Genomic DNA, 15,305 nt, shown 5'->3' with positions numbered 1-15,305 from the left:
ACATCAGGATATGATTAAATAGTGATAGTTACATCAGGATATGATTAAGTACAAAATACTACAGATTAAACACTTGGCAGATTACAATATTCTGAATTTAACCTCAACCCTATGGGGTCTTGGGACCCATATTCTTGTGAAGTTGTGTGTGGATGTCATTTTCTCAGTAAATAAAGTCCATTCAAAGTTAGGGGCATGTTAATCTTGGTGCAAGCAATATGTTTTCAGCATCTCATTGACTCACAGAAGATGTGTTACTTATTTCTTTACTAGTCAGCTGTGCTTAAATTCGTCAGTCACACTAGCCACTTCTCTCTCTACTATTGTACTGGACGAGCTAAATATAATCCACGCTGACCCGCAGCAGTCTGGTGGGCCTGCGCGAGGCTATGTTACTTAACGACCCAGTCACCTGATTAAACACAACACGCAGCTATCAACCAATCAGCGACAGCGGACATTGCTGGCATATGAGTCCATTTTAAGCCTGACAGGCAGAGTTACGATTTGCCCGCATAGTTTACTCGGATTGGCCTCAGTTATGACCTCCAAAACTGAGTAAGCGTCATGTCTATTGGCTGGTCAGAGGGGAGTCGAGAGGAGAGGAGGAGACGAACTGAAGAAAAACAAAGATGGCTGCACGGTCTGAGTGTCGTCAAGAAGAGTCGCAGTAGAGATTGAAGCGTCGAAGCTGGTGTGATCTATGCGAGCTCGGCAGATGTTGGGTGGCAAAAGAATTTCGGTCGAGTCGCTTCGGCAGAACCCTGCAGAGCCGCTCGGAAGGCTGCTTCAATGAGGGAGAAGACACGACATACAGTCGAAGGGTTGTTTTGTTTCTAACTGAACAAAAATACTAAACATTCTTTACGATAGTAACATCAAATCAATTCACCCATTTTACTACACAATCCCCTTTCAGCACTGTCACATATAATTTATTATTATTATTATTATTATTATTATTATTATTATTATTATTAACATTTAATCTAACAAGAGAAACAAATAACATTTTGCTGGTTAGTTAATTGCACGATACAGTGCCACTGACCGTGATACAAATCGGACAGACAGACTGATCTCCGATGTCAACTTTAGAGGAGCGCGGCGAAGTGGGGGTCCCGGTGGCCACTGCCCCGAGCTCCTCCTCGGCCGGGCTCGGTGTCGGTGCCGCGGGTGCTGGTCTGGAGGCTGGTCCCGGGATGCCAGGCGGACAGGAGGAGGCCGGAATACGGAGAGAGGGAGCCGGTCAGGAGCCAGACCCAGACGCGCCACCCAAGAAGCGGGTGAGGCTGCTGCAGGAGGGCGAGGCATGCAAGCTGGAGGAGAGACTTTACGCTGTGCTGTGCTGCACTGTGTGTTTGGACTTGCCAAAGGCGTCTGTCTACCAGGTATGAGACAAACACTACCGCATCACCTTCAATTGAATATAGTGTTGTATTTGTGTGGTGACTAGTCCATTACCATTGCCTGAATCTGAACCTTGTGTGGTCCTGTCTAAAAGCTTCTGTCTTCTGTGTAAGAAACATGCGATGCGGCATAAAGTAAATCAATACTATTAAGACTACGACTACTGCTACTAATAATAATAGTAATAATGTGTATTTTTGTACTGCACACTATAAATAGTAACGCCGATAATTTACACTTAAGATAACGCTATATAACATGTCTGACTTTGCACCGTGTCCCAGGAGAATTGCGTCAACCAGGTAAAGAAAGACAATAAAAATATGCCTACAGTAATATTGAGTGTATACTGCATAGCATAAGAAGGTAACTTTACAAAACATAACACACAACACTGCCTGTTTACATAGACTGACTGCAACGTGTGTGTGGACCTGCCTATGTCATCCTTCTATCAGGTAAGATGAGATGATGCATTAATACAATCATATTTATTTAGTCTATATGTACACAGCCTGTTTATCACACTGTCCACGCATCTAGAAAGGACCTGGTAAGCAGAGACTGTATTATATTTACTGTGAATTCTCCCTGTATTGCTTTCAGTTTTCACCTTGTACTGTGAGCCTGAGTCTGCGCAGACATATTGAAATTCAATCTAATGCTTAATCATTGTATTTTATAATAGCCAATTCCTTTGCTCTAAGTCTGCCAAATTGACAATATACTTCATAAGATGAATACAGTGCCATGCTGCATCATACTATAGGTAACATTAATTGTAAATGATATGTCCTGGATATGGACCAAGCCAGCAGTGTAGATACTGCAAGCATCCTAATACTATTGAATATATGCATTGTGTAACCCTGCATGCTCATATAACCTGACTCAATCTGTTTTGTGTGAGGGGCAGTACAACACTGAGTATACTTGTTTTGTGTGAGATGAGGACATGCACCTGCTATTAATTCCTGGAACCGCTGGTGACCTGTAAAATCACAAACCTTTCTTGCTGATTAGCTTACCCTCTTGGTCATAAAAATCACCCAGCCACAGGTTTACTGCATTATTAACCTATACATTTTCATTGTAGAAAATGGAAGTCAATTGACAGCAGAAATTTTACACTGAATTTTTAAAATTGAGGTATCTTTACTGGCTGCTGAAGTAGCTCAATCCAGCTGGTTATTGATGGGATTTTTAACACACATATAGAGAGGAACATGACAAATTGTGCATCAAAACAGTGCAGGTGTAATGCAGATGCTCTGCAGCACTCAGGCATAAGATAACATAGTGAAAAAACATTCTTTGGTATAAAAGACTAAGTAATGGGATTCCGAAAAAATATAGCGTTACACGTCCTCAGGTGTTGCTACAACTGTTTAAATAACGTACCAGTAATTTTTCTTTTCATTCTTAACAACTGACAACTTTTTACATTTACAACTTTTAAAATCTGTTTCAAAGTTCTTTTCAAAATGGCCACTCCAGTGCACTGATAGTGTAAGAATGATTGCCCACATTATGAAACAGGTAACACAGCAATAATGATCCATGATGTGGTACAGAACAGAAGCCAGAGCATTTGTTGTTTTTCCTGCAGTGATTTAGATGTCAGATCTCAAATCTCAGTGCACTAGAATGGCCATTTTGAAAAGAGCTTTGAAACAGACTGTGTGAAAAATTGTCAGGATGTTAACAATGAAAAGAGAAATTACAGGTACGTTAAACCGTTGTGTCAACACGTGAGGACATATAAGACTATTTGCTGCCTCTTTATGCTGCACACTTACCCAGGCGAAACTAGTGTGTACAAGGAAGCATTGTCCCGTACAGAGCAACAATATCAACCATCAGAGCCCTTTGGGCAGATACTGTTTTTGTTTAATTACCAGTACTTTCCATTTAATGTACTGTCTCAGCCTGAAGAGTAGATGACTTTCTAAAATATAAAGTGTAATTTAAAATAAAATAAATGATGTAGTTGCACTGAATCCACACCCTTGCCTATCACAAGTGTGATGGCAGCCAGCAGATGAAAATATACTCTGTTTTCTGACACCTTTGCTGGGCAATTTCTGTCTGCGTGTATCGTGTCACCAGAAATGCTAATTCTGAACAAGACATCTGTGGCCCTTTCAGTCTGTATTTGCTGCTTCCATCACAAGCTCTGTATGGAACTGTTATTTACGTCTTGTAAGGTTGCTATTTCTTTGTGTTTTTTCATAACCCTTTTATTCAGTTAAGCATTCTCATCCTGATGCACAAGCCAGTTACTTGTTTCTTGAATAAATGTGATATGTTGTGGTATGAACACATGTCTCACCATATTTCATTAAAATGACATTTTGTCTTATTATAATTCATACAGAATAGTCTGTCAGAATCATTTAATGAATCACAAGGTCTATCATTTGTTTGATTTGCATCCATTATGTACTATACACTGGTTTCAGTAAAAAAAAAAAAAAAAGAAAGAAAAGAAAAAAGCTGAGGCAGGATGACCTTGGAAGTCTTAATCCCGTCCCTGGTGTGTTTGTGTGTAAGTGAGCAAATAGGGTTACTATCTGAATGACAGCAACAGATCTTCTGACATTTCACAGCCTGTGATCCCTGACCTCTCCATTTTCCTGTTGGTCACATGGCCGGATTTTCTAAACTACAAATTGCAAACGTCAATACGTCCTATTCCAGAAAGGTATTTCTAATGGTAAATATAAAAATTAGGTTTGAGTTTAGTCTTCAGCTGACAGAGGAGGAAGGCTAAGCTACACTACACTCCCCCTCACCATAGTAATTAGCCTGGCAGACATGACATTCCTATAATTCCTCTGTTACTCTGTTTACTACAGTTGTGACAGCCAGGACCCCAGTTAGGGTGTGACAGAAAATATTCCACTCCTTTTAGGTGTCAGGCATTTGAGAGTCTGATCACAACAGTCAATACCTATATGTGTATTGTTTGAAAAACTAAGCATCACTGATGTCAGTAAATTTGTTGCCATTCATTTGAGATGCAGACTCCATATAATGTATCTTGTCAGTGTATTGGAAACTTCTTGGACATTTTAGATTTTTGGATGATTACGACCAAACTAATTTGAATAATTCTGTACAAGAGAAATTAAGCCTTTTGTGGAAGTAATTGTACAAAGCCTTCTTCACCGAGTCAAGGCCTCATATTGAAGCTTTGATTATTAGGCTAATTTTGTTTTGTGTTTTTTATAATTTTTTTCATGGTAAAAAAATATGGCTTATTTAATGGTCTGAAAATAGGTATTTCAAGATTAAATATATTTATTAACAGAAAAATAGCGTTGTCACGTTCAAAATTGATCATTGAGTTATTATATAACAAATGTTCCTAAATATTAAAATGCTTCTCTGAAAAACAGTAAATTCCATATTGTACTGTATTTTGTTTGCCCACCTTTTTAAAGAAATATTTCCAATCTTTGATGCAGCTGGTGTCTTTTTCGTTAGACATTTAAAAAAAAAAAAGAAATAATCATGCAGCTCTATGCAATGTGTTCAACCGTTTACCAGAAGCAAACTAAACTGGCTTCCAGGTTTCTAAATGCAGTGTAACAGGCAGTATGTATGTCAATAAGGCAAACATTTGCTATATTTATTTTTAAGGGAGAAAAAATATGTATATTTACACTACTCTTTCAGAAATAGGAATTTCCGCAGATTAATTTATAAAAACTTGTCTGAAAAACTGTCCGTCTTCAGACGTGTATTGTTGCTGAACAACATTGAAACGTCTGTTCACACTGGAGTTGTTACCGGCATCGTACTAATAAACCTGTATCAATACGAAACCCAGATGAGCAAGTTTTGTACCAGTACAGTTGCGATATAACTCGAGCAGGGCTGCAGAATGTTAGTGCCCATGCACACAATTTCTACAGAAGGATTTGGTCAGGAGCCAAAGATTATTTCTACATTGTTTGTTTTAAAACAGTGCTGTATCTAAGATAACCTCTTTACAACCCACAGTAATGATCACACAGGCTTCCGCAGTGCTTGCAGGGAGAGTGGAGAAGTTATGGATGTAGTGTGGTCCAGTGTGTAGTCAATGTCATATTTTGGCAGCTTCAAACTTGCAAGAACTCCAGTTCATATTCCTGTTTGTATAATCAGAAAAGGCATAATTAACTTACTATATATCCGGGAGACACAATAATAAACGTTACCTGGGTTGGTTTCATAAACCTGGTTTTCTTTCACTAATCGGTCGGCTACAGTAGCATTATGTTACGCTAATACTTTGTAACTGCCTTTCAATGAAAATTCATATCCCTAGAAAACGGGTGTGATTAATAGATCAGTTGATTAATCGATCAATAGAAAATTGTCAAAATGTCAAAAAAAAAAAAAATATATATATATATATATATATATATATATATATATATATATATATATATATATAATAAACAAACAACAGGGCTAAAAGTTAACTTTAAGGCAATACTGAGGATTTGCTACCGGCCTAGAAAGTAGGTAGCATCATGGTCTTATTCGGTAGCGGTTTATTTGACTAATAATTATAAATAATTAAAAAAAAAAAAAAAAAACACCTACCTACTGTTTTAAATAGACTGAATATCCCAAACTATCACGTAGTAGGTATATACTTAAATCAGAAAGTATTTATTGAAACCATCTTGTGCGCAACTAAATAATGGAACTAATGCAATTCCTTGAAATGTATTTTGTTTTATCTTTAAATTATTCAAGATAATCTGTCCTCTAAGCCAGCCATGCGCAAAGTGGAGTGTGAAGAGTCAGTAAGGGGGGTGCAACTATGACTAAAGAGGTGGTTCTGTAAAACATTTTATTTTTAAAGGATAGAACATTTTAAATGAATACATAAATGACAGCTAATTAGTCCAAGTTCTTGACGATCACTCTAGGACTATTTGTTTCCCTCCCAATCATGTCCTGGCTGTCATTTTTTCTTCCTGCTTGTCTCAGCTGCTGGCAAAGCCCCTGCCTCACTTAACTTGCTTTGTTTCTTTTAGTCGCAAATTGTGAAAGGTTTCTGTGGCAGGGCGGATCCCTGCCTGGAAGAAATGTGCTTGGGTTTGGCAGGGACAGGGTTAATTTCTCTCCCTGTCAGAGAAATGTGTGTGTGGCTGTGTTTGGACAGTTACAGGTGTAATTATTTATTTAATTAGTGTCACCTGTCTGGGATTAGCAGGAAGGTATATAACCACAAAGAAATGTATGTTCAGGGCAGTCTCCAGTCTGTGTGAACAGAGAGGCTGCCATTATGAAGAGACCTGTGTGGTTTAAACAAAAGGTAGTGTTTGTGTTGTAACGTTAATGTTTTATGACTGGTAAACAGCTTAGCTGTCCAGTTTGTTAGTTTAAGGACGGTACAAAGTTTAGTTAGTGCTCCATGTGTGAGTTTTGTTTTGTTCTGACAATTTTTAATTCTGTAAATAATAAATTGCACGTAAGTGCTTTAAAAACTTCAATTCATGTGTCTGGGTCTGTTTAAGAATTGTCTGCGACGGAGTAGTTGCTGCCGTCGCCTATAGAGGAGGTGAGGAGCCCACTACCACCACCCCTGCAATCCAGTCTGGTGCTGCTGGATGCGGTCACTTGCCCCATACCCGTGGACACCCTGCCGGAATGTCTGGACTTCCCTGTGCTGGACCTAGTACCCAGGTCGGTGCATCACCATGCACAGTCAGGCGCCTGGTCTCCTCCACTCTCCCTAAAACTCCAGATGTCACGGCACAGTCGGCTGATGTCACGTACGTTCCCCCTGCCTCCTACTGTGTTCCGCCTGGAGGATCAGACATTGCTGTGCCAGATCCGAGGCAGCCTGCTGCTGCACCCACCAGGTTACCGGCCTGTGCACCAGTGGCCCCGGTAACACCATTTGGGTCCCCTGTTGCAGGTTCACGGTCACTTCCCAAGTCACCAGAGAGTGGATCAACCCGTCCACAAAGGGTGAAAGTGGAATTGAGGGAGGATGGTTGAATTTTAAAGGAGGGGGGGGGTGAAGTGGCCTCGGAATGGCTAGTGTGCTGCGCACAAGGGGTAGGATATGTGACAGGGCAGATCCCTGCCTGGAAGAAAAGTGTTGGTTTGGCAGGGATAGGGTTAATTTGTCCCTGTCAGAGAAGTGTATGTGTGTGACTGTTTGCACAGCCACAGGTGTAATTATTTATTTAATTAGTGTCACCTACCTGGGATTAGCAGGCAGGTATATAACCGCAAGTAAATATTTGTTTAGGGCAGTCTCCAGTCTGTGTCATTGTGAAGAGACTTGTGTGGTTTAAACAAAAGGTAGTGTGTAAACCTTTTTGTTTGTGTTATAACATTAATGTTTTGTGACTGGTAAACAGCTTAGCTGTCCAGTTTGGTAGTGTAACCCTTAGCGGTCCATTTATTCAGCGCGTCTCATTCACGTCAGGTCCAATTTATTTTCACACGCGCAGTTTATTTTAGACGCGCTGTTTAAAAGTTGTTTTTTTTTCACAGTAAAACAGGTTTAAAAGGCACTGCATATCAACAGGACACTCAGTACTGCATCTCCAGCCCCGTCCCACCCCTCGTTCGCTGTTTTTTTCACATCCCTCTTGATAGTAGTGCATACCGATCAATCATCTCCTGATCACTCGTTTTATCACCAAACTCCTCAATAATGCGATCCAAGTCATTATTTTATTACTATAACATCTAAAAAAAAGCTCTGCAAATGTCTGTGATATTCTTTGAGCGCTGGATGCAGAAGCAGCTATCTTGTTTGTTTATGTCCGTGTTATCTATATGATGCCGGGGCTATCTCTTCATGAGATACGCCCCTTTTTATTTTTATTTTTTTTCTTCGGCTTCTCTCGGCTCCAATCGATCTCACTCGGCCATTGAATGGTTTTCTCGGCTTTTTCTGGAGAAAAAACGACTAGAGACCTGTCTTTTTGATGAAAGGGAAAATTGTAATGTCGGACCAGGTCCAACATAGGACCGCAAAGGGTTAAGGACGGTACAAAGTTTAGTTAGTACTCCATGTGTGAGTTAGGTTTTTGTTTTGTTTTGACTTATCTTTTATTTCTGTAAATAATAAAGTTGCACATAAGTGCTTTAAAAACTTCAATTCATGTGTCTGGGTCTGTTTAAAAGGTGCTATGAGCCTCGTAAAGCAAATATCGACTGCCAGTTTCGTCATATATCAGAAAATGATTACCCCTCGGGGAAGGCAATACTGACTTCCAGGGACAATATTGCCCTTAGCCTTTGGCTTCAGGCAGTATAATCCCTGTCAGTCAGTATTGCTATCCCTCTGGGGCAATACTTTTCTGATATGTGACTCAAAGGGCAGTCCATACTTACCATATAAATAAACTTTAATGTTTTGTTAGTTTGCATTAAACACTTGGACTGAGTGGGTCGGATGTTAAAACAATACTGAGGGCAAGCAAGTTAGATGGCAATTCTATATAGCACCTGCCTTGCCTGACTGAGTTACAGCAATCATAATGACAAGTAGCAATCTAACAAATAAGCACATGCTTCCTACAGTAGGTACTTATTGGAATACCTTGCCAATATGGGTTGTAACAGACATAAAATAAAAACAAATATTTGTATTGGATTTGTAGATTCTAGATATTATGCTAAATCTGGTTTCCATCCAACAATTTTTTTTTTCTGCTGAAACACAAACTTTATAAATAAATGTACATTGATAACTGCAATCCTCTAAAAAAAGTTAATACAAGTGACCTGAAGTGAATGTGTTGAGCATCTATTTTAGCTAACCTGTGTGTGTTCATGTCTTTGTAGTGTACGAACGGACACCTGATGTGTGCGGGCTGCTTCATTCACCTGCTGGCTGATGCACGTCTGAAGGAGGAACAGGCCACCTGCCCCAACTGCCGCTGTGAGATTAGCAAGAGCCTGTGCTGCCGCAACCTGGCAGTGGAGAAAGCTGTGAGCGAGCTGCCCTTTGAGTGCAACTTCTGTCTCAAACAGTTCCCCCGCAGCGTGCTGGAGAGGCACCAGAAAGAGGAGTGCCAGGACAGGTACAGTAACATTGTTATGTGGGGAGGGGGTTGTGTGTTAAACTGCAGTGTGACTGTTACACAGTGGCTGGGGAGCCGGGGGTGGCTTAACTGTTATACAGAGCCTTGCTTTTGCAGTCACTTGCTCTCTACACTCTCTTCTCTCTTTGCAGAGTGACAGTGTGCAAGTATAAGCGGATTGGCTGTCCCTGGAAGGGCCCCTTTCATGAGCTGACAGTCCACGAGGCGGAGTGCTGTCATCCAACCAAGACTGGCAACGAGCTGATGGGCATCCTGGACGAGATGGACCAGTCCCACCGGAAAGAGATGCAGCTCTACAGTGGCATCTTCAGTCTGCTGTGCTTTGAGAAGATTGGCTTCACAGGTGTGTGAGAGATGAGGAGAAACAGAGGACTAGGGCCAGGGAGACACAGGGTGAGGGGGAGAGATGCTGCTCCTGGACTTTTAAGTCAGTCTCTATAATTGCTTCTCTTTCTCCAGAGGTGCAGTTCCGGCCCTATCGTACGGATGACTTCATCACGCGCTTGTACTACGAGACTCCACGCTTTACAGTGCTGAACCAGACATGGGTCCTGAAGGCTCGCGTGAACGACTCGGAGCGAAACCCCAATCTGTCCTGTAAGCGCACCCTGTCCTTCCAGCTGATCCTTAAGAGCAAGATCAACTCAGCGCTGGAGTGCTCCTACCTGCTGCTCAAGGGACCCTACGATGATGTCAAGATCAAGCCAGTGATCTATCACTATGTCTTCAGCAATGATGCCAATGAGACTGACTACATGCCCCTGCCCATCATCGACTCTATCGAATGCAACAAACTGCTTGCTGCCAAGAACATCAACCTGAGGCTCTTCATTTTCCAGATACAGAAATAAAGACAAGACAGGGAGTCTTAGAAAGCACCACTGAACCATAGTTACCTCTAAAGAAGCAAGCAGCAGATAAACCATGCCAGTGGGGGTTAGAAAGAGAGAGATGGTGATGGCAGGCAAACACACTGACCACAGTCATTCAAACCTCAAACCCATCCACATGTGTACACAGCTGTGCACCGCCCAGAAAAGCATTTGGTCCACTTTATTATTCAGTTTCATCATACATTCAAAACAAAATTTGACTGCTATACAAACGGTAAATATACTCACTTGAATAACATACTAAGCTACAATATTATTGTATAATCTATACCAGTCACATAGCCAAATACTTTTTTGGCTATTTCTCCTCTCTCTGAGCAATGGTACTTACTGACACCAGTGATGGGCTATTAAGAGACACTCCGTCAGAGACGCTCTGCTCCCTGTGCTATTCTCACTCATGCGGAATGAGCCCTTGTGCATCCTGTATATTTACAGATCAGCATAGTGTATACAATTACTTTTTATCTGTCTGTTCAGATTACACTCGAAAAGTCGGGATAATGTATTAAATTGGGGTATAACATAATCTTAAACATCTTTGACATTGCCAAGTAGAATAGTGACCTGAGCTTAATAAAACTGTAAAGATCACAATATTTGTGACTGGAAAAGCTCAAGCTAATATTAAAGTGCAGTTATGTTAAGCTAGAGCCCTGTGAAATTCTTTTAATTTTTTTATCATTTAATTTCACAAATTTCATTTTATCCGCTAAATTTTTTAAAATGTTGTTTTATTAGATACACATTAATAAAATAATTCAAATAGATGTATATAAATAAAAACAAAGTATACATGCTGTTTTAACTATATACATATTTTTAATTAAACATTATCGCTTTTTTTTTTTTACATTGACAAACAGACCTAGCACAGAAAAATAATTGTTACCATAATTTCTCATTAGCGACAGTAACGGTAACGTACGTGAAGTCCCCCACTCTTTAATTAACTGCCTATTTACAGTAAATACTGCCCATGCCCTCTATAAAAATACATAAGATAAAATAAAAATATGTATTTATAATGCTCTACTATTGTGGGGCTGTCATAATAATTGCACATGCAGCAATCTACCCATTAAAAAAACAATAGGAATTGTATTTCAATCCCATTGCACTGAAGCAGGGCTCCAGTATACAAGAAGCTTGGGGTTTCTCAGTATTTAAACACTAAGCAAAGCAGATTCATTCATTTAAATTCATTCAAAACCAAAACAGCACTTGCTCCAGTGCAAAGTTTGCACCACTTGAAATAAAACAAAGAATTAGCATACTAATACAAAATACAAGCAAACAAAACATATTTTCCACAAAACGGATAAACAGCTAATGCTTAACGACGGTATCTTTTGACCCGTTCCAGCAAAGTTTCCCTTCAGACTGTGTCTATAGTAACCGCCGAGTCTTGACAACGATGATTGCAAGTATTTTTGGTATAAACCTCCCAATTTAAAAATGTCATTCTATGTTTGATTTATAACGATTTGTCGTTTTATTTTGTTACATTCCGTGTTTTTTCGTATTTGTTAAGCCCTGTACACAGCTCTCTGATAACCCACCTGGTATAGAAAAGGGCAATGCCTATGCCTGGTAACAGTAGGACAGGAGTTGCATTGGACCTTTTTTTATTTTACGCAGCATCCTCCTTCAGTAAACCATTTGAAGTGCATTTCAGTATTTTAACAGTAGGCAGCTTGTACAATTAAGGAAAACAGAACAGTAAAAAGCTGCATAGGTATTATGCCCCAGATGTCCATGGCTTTGCACCTGCACATTCTGTACCATAGGGTGTCCCCTTAGTAGATTACAATGTTTAGGAGCAAGTCCCATCATTTGTCCTTGCAGAGAAGCTTGCTCTCTCTCAGTAGAGTTCCTGTAGAAGTGCACAGCAGATTGAGCCTTCCAGGTTGAGTTTAAATAAACGCTGTAGTTCACAATGTGCTGCTAACTCACTTCATATTGCCACTGCTACACTTTTGAAAGCCAGCCTTAAAAGCTCAATTACTACCATGTTTTTGTATTGGTATGAAGAAATATGAATGTGTCTAGGGGAAAGATAAAATGTGTTTAATTGGGCTCAAAGCTGAGTAATACAAGTATTCTTTCCATTTGTTTTGCCAGTACCCCAAGCTGTGCTTTACACCTGGGAGCTGCCATTGTTTAGTTCCAAGCATGGAAAGTAGGGATGTTTTCACACTGCACACAGTGCAAAACAATCCAACAACTTTACATTGGTCTAACTAAGGAGTACTGTGGCACCTAAGCAGGAATAGAAATCACTTGGGTGTCCCAAGCTCAGGTTTGTAATCATTTCACAGTCAAGCCTGAAAGGGCAGTCTGCTTTGTATTGTATATCTTTTTTTTTTTTTTTTTTTTCCTTCCCATTACTTTATTAGTTCAGTTCATTAGAAACTTACTGTAAGCCCTTGTTCTGTTTGGAGTGATTGACTTTGCCTTTCTACAGGTAAAAATGAAGACCCTGTGGTGCAACACAAAAATCATAGTTGCAAAATGAGGTATAAATAGTTCTATTTCTAATACCCATTTCTGAAGATGTATATAACAAGTACATGTTTTATTGTACATTTTCCACTTATCTGACAGATCTGGAAAAGACACTGAGGATGAATCCAAATGAAAAGTACTTGTTTCCAAATCAAACAGGTCCTAGTGGAGAGGTGTCTGCCCCCTGCTGGCCTTGAAGGAGTGGCTGTAAAGTCAGACCCGTGGTGCTGTGTTGAAAAGATGCACTGTGTAGAGACCATTAAGTAAAGACATAAGTAAAGTTATTTTAGGAGTTTTGTCTAGACTTTGTTGTGCTACAGTACAGTTGTTTCTGTAGTTGTACAGTTCTGGATCGGCTCTAGTTTAGATTTATGTTCATTATGACAGAGCCACTAAGCATGTACTCCAGTACAAAGCTTGTACCACCTGTTTCTTGTGTATCTATCGTCCAGTTGTCAAACATGCTATGGGCATTCCTTAGCACAGAACTGCTGGAGGCCATATCTTGAGATTTACATCAGAATTTCTTGAAACCTTGCATAGGCAATAAGTTATTCCACATACTGTAAATAGAGCTCACAGTATAATCAGAGTGGTTGTGGCAGTGCTGTTTTCACATGGAAAGAATCACTTTAGAGCCCGGTTCATCAGTATTGGTTCAGAATTATATGTGCCATTTTATTGCAGGACGACGTCCGGTGTGTGGAGACCTTAACATTATTTGTGCTGGGGAAGCAATGTGCGTGTTATTGTAATACATTGGCTGTAATTTGTTAGAGTGCAAAGGTTTTCCATCTCTGGAAGTGAACTGTTTAAAGCAATCTGTTTAAATTGAAAAGCTGAGCAGGAGGCCTCTCTTAGCTCTTTCTAGGGTCTCTCACCTTGAGTGATTGAATCAAATCCACTGACCACCTGCCTTCCAGATACCAAGCTAGTGATTGTGTGCTGAAATAATCCTGGTGTTTCTGTAAAGTATTGGACCTCCTTTCTGTCCCAGGTGACTGTTGAAACACATTGGCTGGATTTGGTACTGAACAACTGAGCTAATGAAAATGAAGAAAAAAAAGAAAAAAAAAGTTTCCTGACTTGCCTGTGTCCTCCAGAACACAAGGTTATTTGTTAGACTTGGAGCTGTGTTTCCACTGCCTACAATGCTGCCCGAGAAACTGTTCTTGCTGATCATGATGAAGCTGGTTCATTCTGGTCTGTAACTAAAATACCTGTACAAGAAGCGTTCTCAATGAAGGCAGACTCGGAGCACTGGTAAAAAACAAGAATGACGTATACTAAATAACACCCATGTGATTCTTGAGTATATGGATGATTTATGATTGCTTAAAATTATGAAAGACAGGACTAGTGTTAAACAAATTAGGGAGGCCTGAGCACACTAACAGTAGGCAATGAAAATGTAGTTCAAAGCAGTGGCACTCAAACCCAGATTTTGGTTTTGGTTTTAGGTGTTCATTGTTTTAGATCTGTATGGCTTTTCAGTACACATAGCACAGGGTCTGGGAGTTGGGAGGTATGCAGTCCCTTGGTTTATTTTTAATTGTGTGGTTCTTTCTGTCCTATTTCCCAGTGTTCCTCACGCTGGACCACACTATAGCTGAGCCTTATTCACTCCAGCTGCACTGCAGCAGTTCCACAGCACAAGGGCTCTTGCTGTGTTGGGTGTAGCCGGTACTCTAATGTAGCATGTATGTATGTTTTGAACTGTACCGGACTGTAACCGATGCGGGGCAGAGTCTGTTGAACTGTATCTAGGCAACTGGAGTTTATTTATTTCTAGTATATGTAGGTTTAAAACAAGAAATTACTAATTGATTAAATACTAGTTTGTTTATTTACAAATATTTGTTTGTTTTTTTGTTTATTATAATTATTAATGTGCTTGCTTTTTAATTTAATATTTTTTTCTTATTTAATATCTGTCGATTTGATACAGTTCTGTTTTAACATGTTAGGAATGTATATCTTTTTTTTTCTCTCTTTCCTTTTACCTGTATTGTTCCCATAGGGTATTACTTAACTCTGTGTGTTACTAGTAAACTTTTAAGTTTGCCTTGCAAGTATGTGAATCAAATCTGACTCTTGTGTATTATTTATTTTCAGCATTGCGGTACGTTATACAAGACCACAAAGTCAACTAAAAATCCAGGAAATGTGTTTCCTGTGTAAAAATTGTTTAGTTAGTAGTTACAACTTTAGTTTTGCAAAAGTAGTTTGGAAGTTTTGTCCTAATGTAGTGGATATTTTAGCTTAAATTAAGTAAACTACATAGGGTTAGTATATAAATTAAATATATATCTCAAAAGAAAATATTACCTAACTTTTATCAGTCAATGTAAATAAATTCAATTAAAATACCAAGATTAATATATATTCAATATATCCTTTTTGTGTTCGTAGTATATAGCCA

The 15,305-nt window shown here is 39.5% G+C and overlaps 1 protein-coding gene across 2 annotated transcripts; it reads left to right on the top strand.

Moving 5' to 3' along the window:
• Positions 1–428: 428 nt before the first annotated feature.
• zftraf1 (zinc finger TRAF-type containing 1) lies at positions 429–14,969 on the top strand. Of its 2 annotated transcripts, XM_033999865.3 has the most exons (5): positions 429–1,391; positions 1,821–1,868; positions 9,223–9,461; positions 9,614–9,825; positions 9,942–14,969. In XM_033999865.3, exons 1-5 carry the CDS (start codon positions 1,086–1,088, stop codon positions 10,331–10,333), a joined length of 1,197 nt encoding a protein of 398 aa, XP_033855756.1. In that variant the 5' UTR covers positions 429–1,085; the 3' UTR covers positions 10,334–14,969. The 2 variants fall into 2 exon arrangements, with proteins under 2 accessions (XP_033855756.1, XP_033855757.1); XM_033999866.3 differs by lacking the exon at positions 1,821–1,868.
• Positions 14,970–15,305: the final 336 nt, after the last annotated feature.

The sequence above is a fragment of the Acipenser ruthenus genome, chromosome 4 (assembly GCF_902713425.1).
Source record: "Acipenser ruthenus chromosome 4, fAciRut3.2 maternal haplotype, whole genome shotgun sequence".
Classification (NCBI taxonomy): domain Eukaryota; kingdom Metazoa; phylum Chordata; class Actinopteri; order Acipenseriformes; family Acipenseridae; genus Acipenser; species Acipenser ruthenus.
Note: the sequence above shows the minus strand (reverse complement) of the source record. Positions and strands in the feature narration are given on the sequence as shown.

What these genes read in the sequence shown, in the direction of transcription:
- zftraf1 (XM_033999865.3), top strand. Translation starts at nt 1,086, where the DNA reads ATGTCAACTTTAGAGGAGCGCGGCGAAGTGGGGGTCCCGGTGGCCACT. An exon ending in CAAAGGCGTCTGTCTACCAG is followed by an intron (nt 1,392 to 1,820) that starts GTATGAGACAAA and finishes CTGTTTACATAG; the next exon opens with ACTGACTGCAACGTGTGTGT. An exon ending in CTATGTCATCCTTCTATCAG is followed by an intron (nt 1,869 to 9,222) that starts GTAAGATGAGAT and finishes ATGTCTTTGTAG; the next exon opens with TGTACGAACGGACACCTGAT.